A 17,633-nucleotide genomic window follows, 5' to 3' on the forward strand; every position below is an offset into this window, starting at 1 on the left:
TGATAAAAATTTACTACTGGAGCTGTACATCTGGGACATGTAGGATTAGTCATGAGAAATATGCACTTAATTCTCAGCGGGGAGAGGTAGGATTGATGTATATAATTCAATTGGGTGTAGCGCAGCCAAAGGTTGCGTGAAACATGTTTGACTGTGGAGAGCGCTGCAACCCAAGCTTTCTGTGACAATTCAGTGGTGAGTACGAACTCCCATCGAGCACGAGCTGGCTCTAATCTCAGGCAAGCTGCAGATAACAGAGCACTGAGATATCACATGTTTGGTTTCAGTCATGGAGAGCATCAGTGTGAGTAGCTGGGAGGATTGTGGTTCCGTGTCCCCCATGTTCTATGTATTTTGTATGAGGTGTCTGATGTCAAAAAAACGCCTGTGTTTAAGTCCGAATTGTCCTTCAGCTCATCAAACGTCAGTAGTGTGTTTGCAGAGAAGAAGTCCCCCGTCCTCTCCAGATTGGCTGTCCTCCACGGAACCATACTGTGATGTTTGAGTTCAAGGTGGGCTGTAAGTAAGTGTGATATTATTGTCAGCGGTGAGTAAGGTATGTAGGGCTGATTACGTGTACGTATCTCCGCCGGCACATTTTAGCGGCATCCATTAGGATGTTTCCATTAACGTGGGGCCATTTGTTATCAGTTAACCAAGTATATATTTGTATCTACGCCAGGGAGTTGTGTACAACACTTTGTTTAACTGTGCGACGGTCTTGTAACCAATGGAGTGGCATTGTAACTGCGCGGCTACATAATAGAGTTGAAAATTGGGCATACTCAGGCCATAACCATCCTGTGGGCACTGCATTGTGGCTAGTGCCACACGTCATCTGTCCTTCCCATATAGAAGATCAGTTAATTAGCTCTGTAATGTTTTAAAAAATGAATGAGGGAGTACTATGGGCAGTGCTGTGAAATAGTATAATAATATAGGTAGAGTCAGCATTTTGCCTATGGCTACTCTGCCCATTGGTGACAATGGTAGCGAGCCCCAGAACACAAGCGAGCCCCGTATAGAGCGGGTGGAGCAATCAATGTTGCCCTCCTTAAGATCTTTAATAGAGTGATATACTTGTATCCCTAAGTATTTAAAGGTGGTGTGACACCACTTTAGGTTATAGTCCGGCAGAGTAGATTGTCTATCTATTGGGATAGGTGATAATGGGAATATGCACTATTTAGTCCAGTTTACCTTTAGCCCGCAAATTGCGGCAAAGGAATCCAACAAGGACATAACTGCTGGGACTGAGGCAGCATGATCCCTCAAATATATTAAGGCATCGACTGCATATAAGGAGACAACATGGAACGTTTGTAGCTCCAATATTCCCCATTGACGTGCACACTGCCGCAACCAGGCCGCCAGGGGCTCTATCGCTATTGCGAACAGCAAGGGAGAGACTGAGCACCCCTGTCTAGTGCCCCGATGTATAGTAAATCTGTCTGATATAATTTGCCCAGTCTTGAGTCGAGCCATCGGGTTAGAGTATAGAGTAGTGATCCAGGATATGTACCCTGAGCTGAAGCCCATCTTGTGCAAAATTGTGGTGAGGAAGTTCCAGTTTAGGGTTTTGAATGCTTTTTTGATATCTGGTGATATGGCCACACTGTTGTGGTTGTCTTTGCGGAACCATGGATAAGACGACGCAGTCTCCTGATATTCAGGAAGGTGTTCCATCCGTGAATGAAGCCAGATTGGTCCTCATGTATCAGGTGAGTAATTAATGGGGCAAGTCTGTTAGTATTTTCCCCAGAATTTTGCAATCTATGTTAAGTAGGGAGAGAGGGCGATAAGAACGCACATCCAGATCATCGCGGGCAGCCTTCGGCAAGACTACTATAAGAGCCTCGCGCATCGACTCCAGTAGACGGCCCAGTGCGTGTGCCTCCTTGAACACATCAAGCAGGGGATGTAGAAGGTGGTTTGCATTTGCTGCATAATATTAAACGGGCAGGCCGTCTCTTCCAGGGGCTTTGTTATGGGCCATTTGCGCTAAGGCTGTTCGGAGTTCCTCCATGCTAATGGGTTCATCCAGGGCCTGTGCCTGCCCGGGTTGTAAACTTTGTAGGGGTAGTGTATCTATGAAGGCAGACAATTGCCCTCTTGTGGGTGCTGGGGTAGCTGCAAATAACGATTGGTAGTAAGTGTAGAAGGCAGTGTTTATGGCCCCTGTGTATTAACCATTGTGCCTGAGTCTAGCCTGATTTCCCCAATAGGGGAGCGCTGTGGCGTGTCCCGCAGGAGCCATGCCAGTAGGCGGCCAGATCTATCTCCCTCTGCATACTGTCTCGTTATATAGTGTCTGTAATCATATGTGCCCAATCAAGTATCTGCTTCCCTGTACGCAGTCCGGATATCACGAAGACCCACAGGGTCATCTTTCCCACTGGCTACTTCCACCTCTTTGTCACGCAGTTTAACCTCCAATGCTGAAACCTCACGGAGCAATACTTATCTGACTCCCAAGGAGGCAACAAGGCGGTGTCCGCGCACCACTACCTTATGTGCATCCCATTCAATGGCACGGTGAGGCGTTGAGTTATTATTCTGTGTAAAGTATGTGGAGATACATTCGGCTAATTCCACATGAAAGGGAGGGTCCCCCAGCTTCTCCATACGCAAGCACCAAGTAGGTATTTTCAAAATCGTCCGGCCCCAACAGAAAGTCACCCTTAAGGGGCAGTGATCAGAAAAGGTGCGAGCCAGATAAGCAAAGCCATTGACCCTCTGAATCATGGGCACCAGAGCCAGCAAGAAATCTCTTTTAGTCTGGAGGTCGTGGAGGGGGAAGTAGGAGTAGTCACGTCTCATTGGGTATCCCTGTCTCCATAAGTCTTACAATCCACTTTCAGACCTCCAGGCTGTGAACTCTTGAGTGGTGTATGTACTAAGTGCATTCGGTAGCGGGGAAAGGAACGATCCAGCATAACATCAGGTACACAGTTGAAGTCCCCTCCCGTTAGACTGTCCCCAGCAGGATCACGGAGCACACCAGGAGTCAGTGTATTTGGGAGGCACCCCTGATTGATATTTGGCACGTATAGTCCTACAAGTGTCAGGGGTGCACCATCTACATGGCCTTCAATTACACCGTACCGACCATTAGAATCTACTTGAGTGCGGTCCACCACATATGGTACTCCAGGTGCTACTCACATGGTCACGCCCTGTGCAAAGGTGGAAGTCGTGGTGCCAAATATTTGCCCCTTCCAGCTGAAGCACAGCTTCTTGAGGGTGGCCTCTGATGTGTGTGTTTCTTGCAGCATTGCTGTATGTATCTGGTGGCATTTCAGATATGTGTGAATGCGATGCCTTTTATGTGGTGTTGCCATCCTCCGCACATTCGATGTCAACACATTATAACGCGTCATGATCGGTTGTGCTGGTGTAGCCATGAGTGTATAATGATCCAGTGGGGCCCTGACCTCGCCAGCCCCCTCCTCGCTCGAGTCTAACAGTAATGGAGTGCACTCCACATGATGCGTCACCCCTCAGCGTGTGCCCATCCTTTCTCCCCTCTCTTAATTCACGTACAATGTATGGCTGCAGTAACAGAGTAAAAGCAATAATGTGAAACAAGTATAGAGGACAGCTGAACAATGGCCCCAGTGAGAACTTCAAATGCAAATTTATACTATAGCATTGTGGCCTGGAAGCAGGCATAAGGGTCAACTGGTCCATATGGTATAATTCGGGGGGGAGTGCCCTGCATACTGTCCCGTGCGCTCGGCCCAACGAATAATGAGCCTAGCCCTCCCACCCCTCCGCGTCCATCCATGAAGCCCGGGACACACCAGCCAGTTAAAAGGAGTGCGCCCCCGGCCACAGAGCATCCACTATGAAGTAATGCAGTGGTGTCCGCAGAACATCAGATACCAAGCACCAACAACCTATGGGGATCTTCATTCCCCTAGAGATATGACAATGCCGGCAATCAGAGGGACCATGCTTTTCTTCCGTGGGGTTGAGCATATTGGCACCAGTCAACATAAAGCTGGAACCAGAGCCTGTGTTCTCAGGGATCATCGGCCGATCGTGGTGTGAGTGGTGGCCCCTGGGTAGAGCTCTCTGAATCACTGTGAGCTCTCTGTTTGGAGTCCGAGTCTGGGGACTCCCGCAGTGTCACAAACGTGTTAGAGATAAGCTGTATGGTCTCCAAAAGTGCGCAGATTCGTTCATCCTCAACTTGCGCTGGAGTGAGCCTAGTTCCAGCCCCCGTGCAACGTTTTTGTTTCTTCTTGGAAGTCAGCCATTGCTCACTAGTGTCTCCGTTATGCAGTGGCTCGGCCAGGCCCTTGGCGTGGAGCCAGGCCAGACGTCCGTAGTAGTCGTTAATATGTGGGTTTTTACACCGTTTTGCACTCGTAGTTTCGCAGGAGATAGGAGAGCATACTTGAAATGATGTTCTCAAAGATGTTTTTTTCGCCGCAAAGAAGGAGCTACGTTTCTTTTGGACGTCTGCCGTAAAATTGGGGTAGGCAGCAATGTTCGCTCCTTCAGTGTTCCAGAGCTCTTGCGACCGGGAGAGCTGGAGCACCAGGTCCCTGTCGCGATAATTAAGGAGGCGAGCTATCAACGGTCTTGGGTGGTCACCCGGTGGAGGTGGTCTGCCTGGCACTCTGTGGGCCCTTTCGATAGAATAGAACTTCAGCACTTTATCCCGCAAGACCTTTTCTGTGATCCATTTTTCCAAAAACAATTCGACGTTAGGCCCCTCCACTCGCTCCGGGGTGCCCACCAATTGGATATTGTTGCGCCTTGATCTCCCTTCTGCTTCTTCAGCTCTACGTTGTAATGAGGTCACCTCCGTGCTCAGTTGTTGCATGTGGTCCTTCAGATCCCAGATCGTAGGGCGACATGCTGCTATATCCGATTCAGCTTCCCCCACTCTCTCGGCCAGTTTACGGTGATCCGCTCGCAGTAAATTAATGTCTTGCGTGACGGCATCTATTTTTTACTCTAGGGATAGTTTGGTGTCTAATGTGGTCTGCAACACCTTATCAAACTAAGAGGAGTGATTCCAAAGGGTAGCTTCCATTTGTTGCAAGGCATGTGTTGTCCCGTCTGTCATCCTTGAAATATTCGGGGTTCGCATCTCCGCTGCAGGAGTTCTGGACGCCTTCGGTTTGCCCATCAGGTACTCAGCGGTGGGAACCTCTCCCAGCTGGTAGCTTGATGGTTGAGAAATAGGAGCAATTATCTCTTAGGTGCAAGTCAACAACCACTCTCAGTGAAACGCAGTACGACCAAACACCCCGCCAGCGTTCAGGGCTCCCCCGTTCTCACTCTCGTCCCATGCGCATCAAGATGCAGTTGAGAGGGCCAGAGGCAGCCCAGGGGCGCAGCCCGGGGGTGGGTGTGAAATGTTGGGCAACTCACTGTCCTGCGATTGGCTCACTTCCATTTGTGCGTCTTAATTGCCACAGAGGTCTCAGGAGTATGGGCAAGCAGGCCACATGTGCACCGGGCACCAAGTCACAGATGCCCCATAGCCACACCGGAACTGCGTGCCCCACGGATGCGTGGCTCTGCCACCATCTCCTTCTAAGCGCCATAGGACATCCAAGTCCCCAGTCCGGGGGCAAACACAAAGGCAGTGAGCTCTGTTACTGGAAAGGGAGTCTCGCCGCCACCCACCTCCAGGATCCAGCACCGATGCCTGCCCTCCGTCCAGGCACCAGAAACCACGTGGGGACCACCAGGCAGCGCCTCGTGGGTCCCCAGGAGTCAGTCGCCCAAACGGTGAGGCCTTCGTCCCCTAAGCCATCATGGCTCCCCCTGCCGGGACACAAGGCGGCGAAAGGCAGCCGGGACGTCACGCCGCAGGCCGATGAGTCCTGCCGGGAAGACGCACCCAGGCTCACGCCGCCACCTGAGGGGCGCCTCGGAACCAGTGCACTACCCAATGCTATCGGTTGTGGACCATCGGGTCCGTACTTGCCCAGGGGGGGGACTGGGTGCTCTAGAGCGGGCAGGAGGGCGCAGCAGGCTCCGTCAGACAGGATATTTATTGCAGCCGAACGCAGAGCTCCGAGTTAAGCTTCCGCTCTGGTCGCCATGTTGGACACGCTCCCACACTAAAATAAACATCACTGATGAAGTCACAATCACTTTCCACTGGTGATGCAATGCAATTTCAATGTCTGACAGGTAGCAGAAAAAAATGAAATTTGACCCCACAGATATTCTTTGTGAGGGGCCTTTCTAAAATATCAGAATACAAACTGAGGGCATTCGCTGTCAAGGTGCATAAAGAATAGTAAGAAATGCTTCTCCATAATTAACCCTACCCGGGGAGGTATAGTGATTAGAATTAAGATGACACCCCTACCAAACTGTTTTATATTTTTATTAATCCTCCTCTATGCATATATATGAAAGATGTTAATGATTATGAGAACGATTTCTGTATTTTTCCTGGGATAATAGGGAGTGAGCTCATTTGTCTTGGAAAGCACTCACGGGCAAGTGACACTTGATTGGATTTATTTTCTTTCCTTGATTTAGCAGTGCTTCATAAAGCTTTTATATCACATTCCATCCTTTACTGATTGAATAACACTGCAGCGAAAGAAAATATGTCAGTGGAAATTGAGAATTAATTTTTATCATTATTCAGAAGGAATTCGAATTGAAGGCGAAGATTACAGATCAATGCCTTAAATACTGCTTTAGCGACAGTCCAAAGTTATAAAGACCTTCTTAGAACATCCGTGCTTGTAGATCAGGTTTATTCTAACTCTCCATTGATGAATTCCTCAACATTGCAAAATCAGTGTAAAACATTATACTGGAAAAATGGGGTAAGGAATACATTTTCTCCTTGAACCAGTTTACAGAGAATTATCCTATTGTTACTTTTAGTTTTGAAAGTGTGATTATAATCTTCCTCAATGTGAATAAGTTATATGCTAAATCATAAAACAGTTATTAGTCATGATTTCCAAGAGGTCTGATAGCCCCTCAAAGTATCTCAGTCCTTAGAGCAGCTGAAAAGTGTTATATCCCTAAAATATTTATAAATTAATACACTTTTTTTTCTCACTTACGTTTTTTTCTTTTATATAAGAAAATAATGGGCTACAGCCAGGCGCGGCCTGTCCTTTACGGCGGAGGGGCCACCCCCCCCCACCTTTTGCCCCTCAAAAAGAGTGTCTGTCAGCCTGACAGACACTCTTCATGTTCAGGTCAGGCAGCCAGGAGCAGACATGCGCGATTTACGCAGACTCCTGGCTCCCCGATATGAACTTTGCTAGGCTGAGGAGGTCACAGCTCCTATGGGCGTGACCTCCTCGGCTCAGTAAAGGTGCCTCGAGGCCCTCCCCTGGGTGACGAGGAAAGCGTCACCATTGACTGCGACCTGGGCGCTTCAGGTTTAAGCCCTGAAGCGCCCAGAGCGAGTGTCAATCAGTGACACTTCGTCACAGAGTCGGGTGGGGTGGGGTCAGCAGTCTCACTTACCCCATCCCACTCTGTGAGGAGGCTGAGACTGCTGCCTTCCCTCAGCCAATGAGGAAAGGCAGCAGTCCCAACCCTCCTGGGACCTATGAGGCTGAAGGTAAGTGTGTGTGTGTGTGTGTGTGTGTGATCTTTTAAAATGAATGTTTGGTGCGTGCGCACATGTTTGAAGGTTATGAGTGTTGTTAATGGATGTGCGTGCATGTGTGTGTGAAAGAATGAGTGTGTGTGATCTTTTAAAATGAATGTTTGGTGCGTGCGCACATGTTTGAAGGTTATGAGTGTTGTTAATGGATGTGCGTGCATGTGTGTGTGATAGAATGAGTGTGTGTGTGTGTGATCTTTTAAAATGAATGGTGTGTGCGTGCATGTTTGAATGTTATGAGTGTTGTTAATGGATGTGCGTGCATGAGTGCGTGTGAAAGAATGAGTGTGTGTGTGTGTGTGTATGATCTTTTAAAATTAATGTTTGGTGCGTGCGTGCATGTTTGAATGTTATGAGTGTTGTTCATGGATGTGCGTGCGTGCCTGTTAGAATGAGTGTGTGTGTGCTTCCTGCCCACCCTCTCCCTCTTAAAACTGCTGGCCGACAATTTATTGACATTGGTCAATAAAATGTGGAAAGCTAACAGGTTACCATTTTCAACTATTCTCTCAATCAGGCAACATCCTGGCCTGATTCACATCTAAAATATATTTGAATCCCAGCTACAATGGCCTGTGTGGGTCAGATATAAGGATCTCAGCAGAGCATGTAGAAATTATATTGTTCCAAAGCTACTTCATTGTAAATTTCCAATTGCTAGGACATCAGGTTATGTAATTTTAGGGTATTTTGTGAGCTGCAAAAAGTTCACTCTTCAAATGTGGTGCTTACACCTAGTCCCTAATATTGGTATCTTTCTCTGGTAAATAATTATGCTTGTATGTTTGGAGATCCTTATCCTTAAAAGAAGAAAGCCCACTGATATGTTTGATAATGCCTGTAACAAATATTTGTATGTGTGACTGCATAAATACGTATGCATATTGGGTATGACTCTAATGTGTTATTGATAGCTGTTGTGTAGGTGTTAATAAATGTTTTGCATATGTTCCTTTATTTTTCCATTTCCTTTGCATTTCCACATTTGTGTTTTTTTCTTGTCAAATCAGAATTTTCTCGCAGTGTCTTGTTTTAAGTTTCGGCTTGTTAATAGTATGTTACTCATTTGTTGTAAAATGTTTAGATCCTTATCCTTAAAAGAAGAAAGCCCACTGATATGTTTGATAATGCCTGTAACAAATATTTGTATGTGTGACTGCATAAATACGTATGCATATTGGGTATGACTCTAATGTATTACTGATAGCTGTTGTGTAGGTGTTAATAAATGTTTTGCATATGTTCCTTTATTTTTCTATTTCCTTTGCATTTCCACATTTGTGTTTTTTTCTTGTCAAATCAGAATTTCCTCGCAGTGTCTTGTTTTAAATTTCGGCTTGTTAATGGTATGTTACTCATTTGTTGTAAAATATTTAGATATCTTCAATCTGCTGATGATATTTATGCCACAATATAACTACTCAATACAGTCTGAAGATGCATGTCACTAGCCCTATTGTATTTTTCTCTGTGTGGAAAACAGTGCCATTTAGGTGAGTCATGAATCGGAAAAGTGCCTGCAGGTTTTGCTAACTTGGCATGCCATTCAAGTTATGAAGGATTTCTCACGTTTAACAAAAAGCTTAAACATCACTTCATTTTAAAACATGGCTTTACTCTGATGATATGTGCTTACATCTACCATTACGATCCTCTTGTGTGCCTGAAAATATATATATATATATATATATATTTATAAAGCATAAACGTATTCTGGAATTCCCACTCCAAGTCAGTAGAGTCTACTTTGTGAATACAGATAGGCTTAACAGTCTTTTATTGGACTTCAAGCTAATTATTGCATATTCATTATTAGTTAATTATGAATTATTATTTAAGTCTCACTAATTAGTCATTGTTATTGTTATTATAATTGTTGTTGTTATTAATATTTCTACTTAACTATTAGCACTAATTACTTCATAGCTCTCTTCATTCTTATTAGCACATTGCATCACAGGCTACCGCTAAAGGCAATATGATTTATCAATTCTTATCCATTTATTCAACTAATATTATTTTACAAATACCTTAATCTAAAAATCTGTACAACTACCAAAGCACAGCATCAGCCCAAGGACTACACCTTTGTTTGCTAACTTTATCACACATAATCATGGGATCTACTACCACCGTTTTTTTAAGTGTCGGGCTAACAAAATAATTAATAGTTTAAAGCTTATTTAAAAAAAAAAAAATTCCATAAAATGTTATTTTCAATCAAATATATTAATATTTAATTTTCAACCTTAAATGTCTATTTACAATACTCCATTATAAAACAATTCTAAAATCACAATAAAAAGTTAAAACAATTCTATATCTAATTGGCAACTAATCACAAAAATAATTCTCCTTGGATTTACAATATACCCATGTATAAAAAAAACTTCCCATTTCCATCTGCTCTGCCATCTGGTAGTATATAATGTTATCTGGTGGCACACTTGCATCACACATAGGGAACATCCGAGAGGGATTTAAAGGTAATTAGATATCTTAAATAGTCATGTTCTTAAACTAGAGAATATACAATATGGCCAAGATATTCTAGCCTAAATCCCTAGGCCCTCACTTTCCTTATTAAACCCACTGAGAAAAAATACTTTTGATGAAAACAGTGTGACCCCCATATGCCTCCCGATCCCAAGAGATTTACACAGTTGACATATCCATTTCTGTCTAGGCTTTTTATACGCTGGGCAAAAAAACATTATGTGAGGTAGCCTTTCAGTGGCTGACAAGGAACACAGAGTGCAGACAGACGAGGATGCATCATTCCTCCTAGCTTCACATGATGTCATAAATGTTCCAATTGCAAGTTTTGCCATTTGCTGCAATGGGATGTCTAGAAATGGTTCATAGGATGGACTGTCCTTGGTTAACAAGAATTGGTTTGTCAATCTACCAAATATAAGGTTACATTAGAGGCTAGCCTGAATGTACTATCAGTAACAAGTTTTTAACTGACTTTTTGAGGATGCCTCCAGTGATTCAGGATCTATCCAAAATGAATTGAGATCCAGCTTGTCAAACCAAGGCTGGACTTACTTGAACCATGGGTGGTACAGTGACTATCAAGGGTCAAAGGTTCCTTTAGTGCACTCCGGTATGGCTTGAGCTTCTCCGTGGGCCAAATCCTCACCCAATATAGTAGGGGCCTTAATTTAGCGAGTTCCCCCACTTTTTTTTAGATCAATGCCAAGAAACATAGGTGTTAACAGAGTGCTCTTAGGGAGATGGAGGAGCAAACTGACAAACTTATTTTCCCTTACAGAACGCAGATCTATATTTGCATGGCCCCATATTTCAGCCCCATAGAGGGCAGCTGATTGGGCCTTTAATTTGTATAATTCTAGTGCTGGGAGTATTATTCCCAATACTCAAACCTAAACATACGCTCCAGACTTTCTTTACCCAGTGACAGGGCTTGTTCAAAAGATTTATAGGGTTTGACTGCCATGAATTTCATTTTTGAGGTATTAATCTCCAGGCTGTTGGTGGAGCAAAAAGTACTAAAATTCACCAAAAGCTGCTGCAGTCTCATGGGGGTCTGTGAGATTAGGAGGGTATTGTCAGCAAACAGTAATGCAGACACCTTATACCCATTCAGTTTTGGTGCCTTTGTGTTCCCCTGCAAAAGGGTCTCCACTACATCAATAACATATAAGGAAAAGAGAGTAGGGACTAATACACACCCCTGCCTCACCCCTCTAAATATTGGGATTTGATCAGTTAATTGCCACTGGGTACCCCATCAGACTTGGGCATAGTTTTTATTACGGGGGCTTATGAGTTGAACAAGGATGACTTCCTGGACCCCTTGCACCTTTAGAGATTCACAAAGCAGCCTTCTAGGAACCAAATCGAAGGCTGCCTTGAGGTCAACAAAGTTAATGTAGATATGACCCTCTTTAAGTCTAGTGTATTTCCAAATAATAAGCCACAGCCTTAAGACGTGGTCAATGGTGCTGATTTTGGGCCTGAAACATCATTGGTATGGAGTCATAACTCCTGTTTCCTCAATCCAGTCATTTATTTTACTAAGCAGCTGTCTTGCATAAACTTTCTGGAGGGAAATAGCAGGGTTCCCCCATCCCCTTTTTAAAGATAGGAACAATGTCCACCCCTTGCCATGTATTGGGGATTAGGGCTCCTGAAGCATTGGTCAGACAGTTAACATTGTGTACCCATACACAGTTATCATGACGCAGTAGATCTCCAGGGATTTTGTCTGGCCCAGGTGCCTTGCCCGGTTTGATACAGGCAATTGCTACCATAGTGTCCTCAAGCGAAAAGTGAAGCACAGGTGGGGGGTGTTGTTCTTAACGGAGCGAGGAGGCACTGCAATTTGTATGGGGGCCTGTTTATATAATTGAGTGAAATGATCTTCCCAGACCCTTAGGTTCGGGTGGCAATCAGGCTGAGGACATGAGGACCTACTGCCATGGACAGACATTTTCCAGACTGCCTACTGTCCTCCTTCTTTGCAGCCATTACTAAGTCACCCCAATAGACATCCTCCCATGCATGCTGAGAAGAGCTTAACATATTTTTACATGCTCCCTTATTATACAAACCTCTTGCATAGTGCATCAACTAGGCCTTTTTTTTAGCTTTGTGACAGTCCTTCGAGTACCATGGATTGCTTTCCTCACTGGGGGTCTTGACCAACTATTTTGTTGTTAAGGGTTTGGTCAAGATCGATTTCAAGGATTCTGCCAGCTCAATATGTATATTTGTCATAGGAATTGTAGAATTACCTGGAACGGGGGCTTCTGAGAGGGCCTTCACAAAGCATTATGGCCCTCATTACAACCCTGGCGGACGGCAGTAAAATGGAGAAAAGTACTGCCAACAGGCTGGCGGTACGTTTCCCCATAATATGAGCCAAACCGCCAATGTACCACACTGTCCACCACGGCAGTAATGACTGCCAGGCTGGAGACTGCAGTCTCCAGCCAGGTGGCCAGCACTAGCCCGCCTGCGGGATTATGACCCCGCCATGGTTTTCGTGGCTTCCTTACCGCCACAAAAACCATGGCGGTAGGCACTATCAGTGACAGAGAAATCCTTCCCTGTCACTGATAGGGGTCTTCCCTGCCTCCCTCCCCATCCCCTGGTTTCCCCCCTCAACCCCTTACCGCTCCAGACCCCCCCATGACATACACGCACCATCTAACACACGCGTATACACACTCATACCCACCGTCATCCATGCATGCATACATCCATTCACACACACATCCACACAGACATACATACATGCACACATGCATGCACACAACATACACGCACTCACACATACATACATGCACACACGGACAACACGCATCTCAAACCCGCATACACGCACGGACAGACATCCCCCCACACACACACAACAACCCCCACCCCCCCCGTCAGAGCACCCGACTCACCTGATTGCAGGGGGTCCTCCGGCAGGAGACTGGACGGGGCGCTGCTGCCAGCAGCAGCATCAGCCAGCAGAGCACCGCCAGCCCATATCATGTGTCATGATATGCTCTGCGGCTGCCAGCAGCACCGCCACCTTACCGCTATCCGCCACCATGGCGGCAGCCGGAATTCCACCATCCTTCTGGTGGTTTTCATGTAATTTTTCCTCTTGAGAATGTCTGCAGCCATTGTAATCTGAATTACTTTTGTTTTTTCAGTTGGAGCACGCGAAGGGAAGGTTGGGAACAATAGACACACCCAAATTTTACAGCACAATTATGCTTACATTGTCAAGAGTCTCCCTCTAAGTGGCTTGCTGTACAGAAGATTGAATGAGACAGGCGTTTTGACGACAGACCAGATAGGCGAGATTGAGGTAGGGTAAATAAGAAAATGTTATGTTTTTTTAACGAAATGAGAAATCGTTTTTTTTAAATGTTAGTACACTTCCTCTATCCTACACAGAGCTGACATTTACAGTTATTTTATACACCCCAATTAAATCTGAGTTGATTTATGTTTGCACTAAACTGAGTTCATAGTACATCATGAAAAGGCATAGTGAAAAAGTTACCTAATCACACTGGATTAAATCAGAAAATGCACCACACAAATAATTTCTGCCCCAGTTGTGAGTCAGGCAACGTTATTACCAATGTTCCCAAATAAATGGACAGTTAAGGTAACAAAACAGTTGCATCACCTGATAAGTCCTCCATCAATTAATGTAAATATTGCCAGCCTCCCAGGCAGGGCTGGCTTTAGGGCGGTGTGAGCGGTGCACCGCACAGGGTGCTGACCTGGATTGTGGGGGGGCGCTTTGTTTACCAAGAACTTACGAAACTTATGATTTAAAAGCACCTGCTGAAAAGTTCATTGTGCGTCCAGCCTTCAGGAAACAAATAAACGGTCAAGATACCTTTTGTGATTAATGTTTCTGCTAGGGAGAAAGATGGAAGTTTTGTCTAGCAGCAGCTTTGACTCGCCATAACGTAGCCTAGATGGTTAATATGCCTGTTGCAAAGAACAGGTCTATGTTCTGTGTGGACAGCTAAGTTGATTAGTAAAGCCAGTCTTTACAAGCGCCTTAAAACAAATGAATGTATGTGAGAGCGGCCATGGAGAGATGAGGGGCACATTTGCCAAGTGGTAGTGAGTGAATCCGAGGAGGTGGTCCAGGAGTGGAGGGGGGTACCTACAAAAATGTTGCACAGGATGCCACCTGCGCTAAAGCCAGCCCTGCTCCCAGGATCAACTGTACTAGACTCAGCATGCCATACAATTTCAAATAATAGAGAGGCAGCATCACTGTACACTAATTTGTAATAATCAGTTCATTCATGAATTCAATAAAATAAATCTTAAAGAACTTCCCAACTCGTTGGTACTAGTGAAAATTCTTTATTTATCTTCCTTGGGAAAAACATCAGGCAGCCAATGTGTTTCGCTCTCTGACATTAAGCGCTTCATCAGGGCTCCCAATTCCATAAGAAAGAATTGCTTATTGTTTGACTAAGCATAAGGTCCCTCATCCATTCTGTATATTGATTCCTATTGTATTAGTGCGTCATGGTAGACATCAGCTTGTTGCAGAGATAGATGGTGGAACGTTCCTTTAGTAAGTTTGTTAATGGGTAGAATGAAGAACAGCTGTTGTGATATATAACACCATTAAGGTCAGATTATGGCATCCACTGAATATATCCTGCTTGTTTCTTTCTGGGTTTCATCTGCTGAAGTGTGAATTCCCATCTCAATTTAACTGTTTCTTAACACTGGAAGACTTTCACTTTGAGAGAGTATTTAGTTTCTTGATTCTTCCTCAGCTACATATGAGTTCCTGTGTCTATTCTCGGAGCAGAAACCTGTGCAGACATAACGAGGCTGTCTCCTCCTCCGGGGGCTGGAGTGGGGCAGGCGCAGATTTAGGGTCTGAGGGGGTCTGTGAGGATCTCATAATGAATATAAAAGTACAAACCGGGGTTCCTCCCACCCCTGAACACAGACCAGGACTCCTTCCTTCTGTGCACAGACAGACAGGAGTTCTTTCCTGGACAAAAGAAGAGATTGGAGTGGGAGTGGCAAATTACTGTTCAGTGATGTTTCCTCACCATTAGTCGAAAACATTATCAACAATCATTAGCAAAGGCAATAGGTCTCACCTTTACAAAGTGTTGGCCAACCTTTTGTCTTTGCCAGTACTTGGTGGCGATATTAAATAACATCAGGGAAAAAATGGATGTTGCTTATTCCTGAACAGCAATGGCATATAATTAAGCCAGAATGGCTGGACCTAGCTTGAAGACGTATATGAATGTGTGTGTCTCTACATATGTGCGCATACGTGTCATGATGGTGCTGTGCTTGAAATATACAACAAAGAAAAGTGATGGTTGGAATGCTTACACTAATTTCAGTCTCTGGGCCGCATCCCAGTTCATCGATATCTTGCAACCCAGCCAAATGCATATGCAAATTAGTCTCAACCCTGTTCCAATAGGAACAGTCTCAACCGAAACACAAGCAAACCAAGGCAGATTTTACCCATATTGGGGCTTATCAGCTGGGTTTAGCATGATTCCTATGGCATAGTGTGCACAGGACCAATGTCTGGACATACTCGTCTCACTTAGGGTGTCACATTGAAGTATAGAAAAAGGGATGGACTGAATGCTTCAATTAATCTCAACCACTCGTAATTACGGGTGGCCGCATCCCAGTCCATCATTATTTGCATTCAGTGCCGCCTCAGTTTGGACCGAGCCATATGCAAAACATTCTCAGCCATGCTCCAATAGGAACAGTCCAGCCTGAACTGCCAGGCCAGGTCCTCCCTGGACTGGAATACAAGCAACCCAAGATCGTGTTTACCCTTTTTAGGGCTAATCAGCTGGGTATAGCATGGTACTGGGTCCATGCCTGGACATACCCATCCCACTTAGGGTGTCACACTGAAGTATACAAAACGTGGTGGCTGTAACGCTTGGATTAATCTCAGCCATTGGTAACTACTAGGGCCACTTTCCAGTCCATTGTTATTTTGCACACCATGCCACCACAGTTTGGACCCAGTCATATTCAAATCAGTCTCAACCTTACTTCAATGCTTCAATGGGAACAGCCTAGCATGATCTGCCTGGCCTGGTCCTACCCAAACCGTAACACAAGCAACTTAAGACCCCTGTGGCCATATTTGTTTTTTTAGGTTTAATTTATGATTTTCACATGGTGGACTCCCATCTTGAAAAAAGTATGCAAACGTGCATAATAGGTATAGGAGTGGCCCTGTAGAAAATTGCAGCAGCAATGCCTTCTGAAAAAAAAAAAACAATATAAACAGGATTAGGAAAAACAGAACAGGGTTGAGCAGGGGAACACTGGCTGAGCCAGGGAAGCACCACAGATAGTGTGGAGGGGGCAGAGAGCAAGAAAAAACATGCACTCCTTTGAAGTGCTGGACAAAACGTATTGCCATAATGTCAGCCATGAAAAGATACAAGTCACCCAGTCAAAAGGATGGTAAATACCCTATGCTCTAGGACAGACACAAAAATAGGAAGGAAAGCAATCAATCACAGCAAGCAAATTTGGATGACAAGAAACAAACCAGTGATAAGCTGTGGGCTGACTCATTGCTCACTTTAGTTATTGGTATTGTACACTATAGGTATTTCGATAACAGTACTGTCTGTAGGCAAGACTTAAACAAAAAAGGAGGTATTTCTTTTCACATTTCTTCCTGAGCATTGCTACTTTCAACTCACCGGGTTACAGATGGTTGCAGTGGTGGCAGTGATACGTGAATTGTGGCAGGGCAAGCCTTTTAAAAAGGTATTTTTGTCTCCTGCTAATGTGTCCTATGCCCATCTCTGGGGGGGTATCGATGTTGCATGTGTATACGCTATTGCGGTGCATGGACGATTTGTGAGGACCATGTGTGATGTATGTGGCCATAACCACGCTGGAATCCGTTTGTTTTCTCCTACATCTAAGTTGTACCTAAGCCAGAGGGTTGGTGGGAGCTCCAGCCAGCAATGTGAACAGCAGGGGTTTACCAGAAATTCCTGGGAACCTTTGTAGTGGGTCAGACGTTTTGGTGTCGAAAAAAGGAGACAAATGGTTCCTTTGAAACTTATAAAATTGTCCCTGCAGCGTTCTGCCCCATTGTTCACTGAAGGGATGCCCATCAAAGGTTAACAGTCGATTAAGTGAGGCGGCCTTGTTTTCTTTTGTACCCTTCTTTTAAGTCTCTTCTGACAGGGGACTTCCAACTCCACTTCATCTGCTTGCTAACACCTTACATCAAACTCCGTGGCTGAACCACTCTATGTAGACTAAGCAAAAGGGTCAGAACTGCCCATACCAGTTTTAGAGCTGACTGTTGGCCTATACAACAACTGTCTGCAAATGTTAGTATAAGGATGAGACAGAAATTTTCAACCAGAGTGCCAAGATTACTCTACCAGACTATGGGATTTCCACTCTAGTGGCAATAGAGAAACTCTGTACTCTGGTGATGAGAAAACTGTGCCAACTCCGTTTACCAGGTTTAGGACCAGTAACC

At 44.9% G+C, this 17,633-nt stretch overlaps 1 protein-coding gene across 1 annotated transcript in view; it reads left to right on the plus strand.

The window, feature by feature from the left end:
- The window catches only part of LOC138264479 (uncharacterized), a 182,715-nt gene that overhangs the window by 23,712 nt on the left and 141,370 nt on the right, over positions 1-17,633 (plus strand). The window contains exon 2 of the mRNA XM_069212585.1: positions 13,288-13,445. Coding sequence (XP_069068686.1) covers positions 13,288-13,445 — 158 coding nt within the window. The remainder of the gene's footprint in view (positions 1-13,287; positions 13,446-17,633) is intronic.

This window comes from Pleurodeles waltl, chromosome 1_1, assembly GCF_031143425.1.
Source record: "Pleurodeles waltl isolate 20211129_DDA chromosome 1_1, aPleWal1.hap1.20221129, whole genome shotgun sequence".
In the NCBI taxonomy this organism is placed as follows: Eukaryota; Metazoa; Chordata; class Amphibia; order Caudata; family Salamandridae; genus Pleurodeles; species Pleurodeles waltl.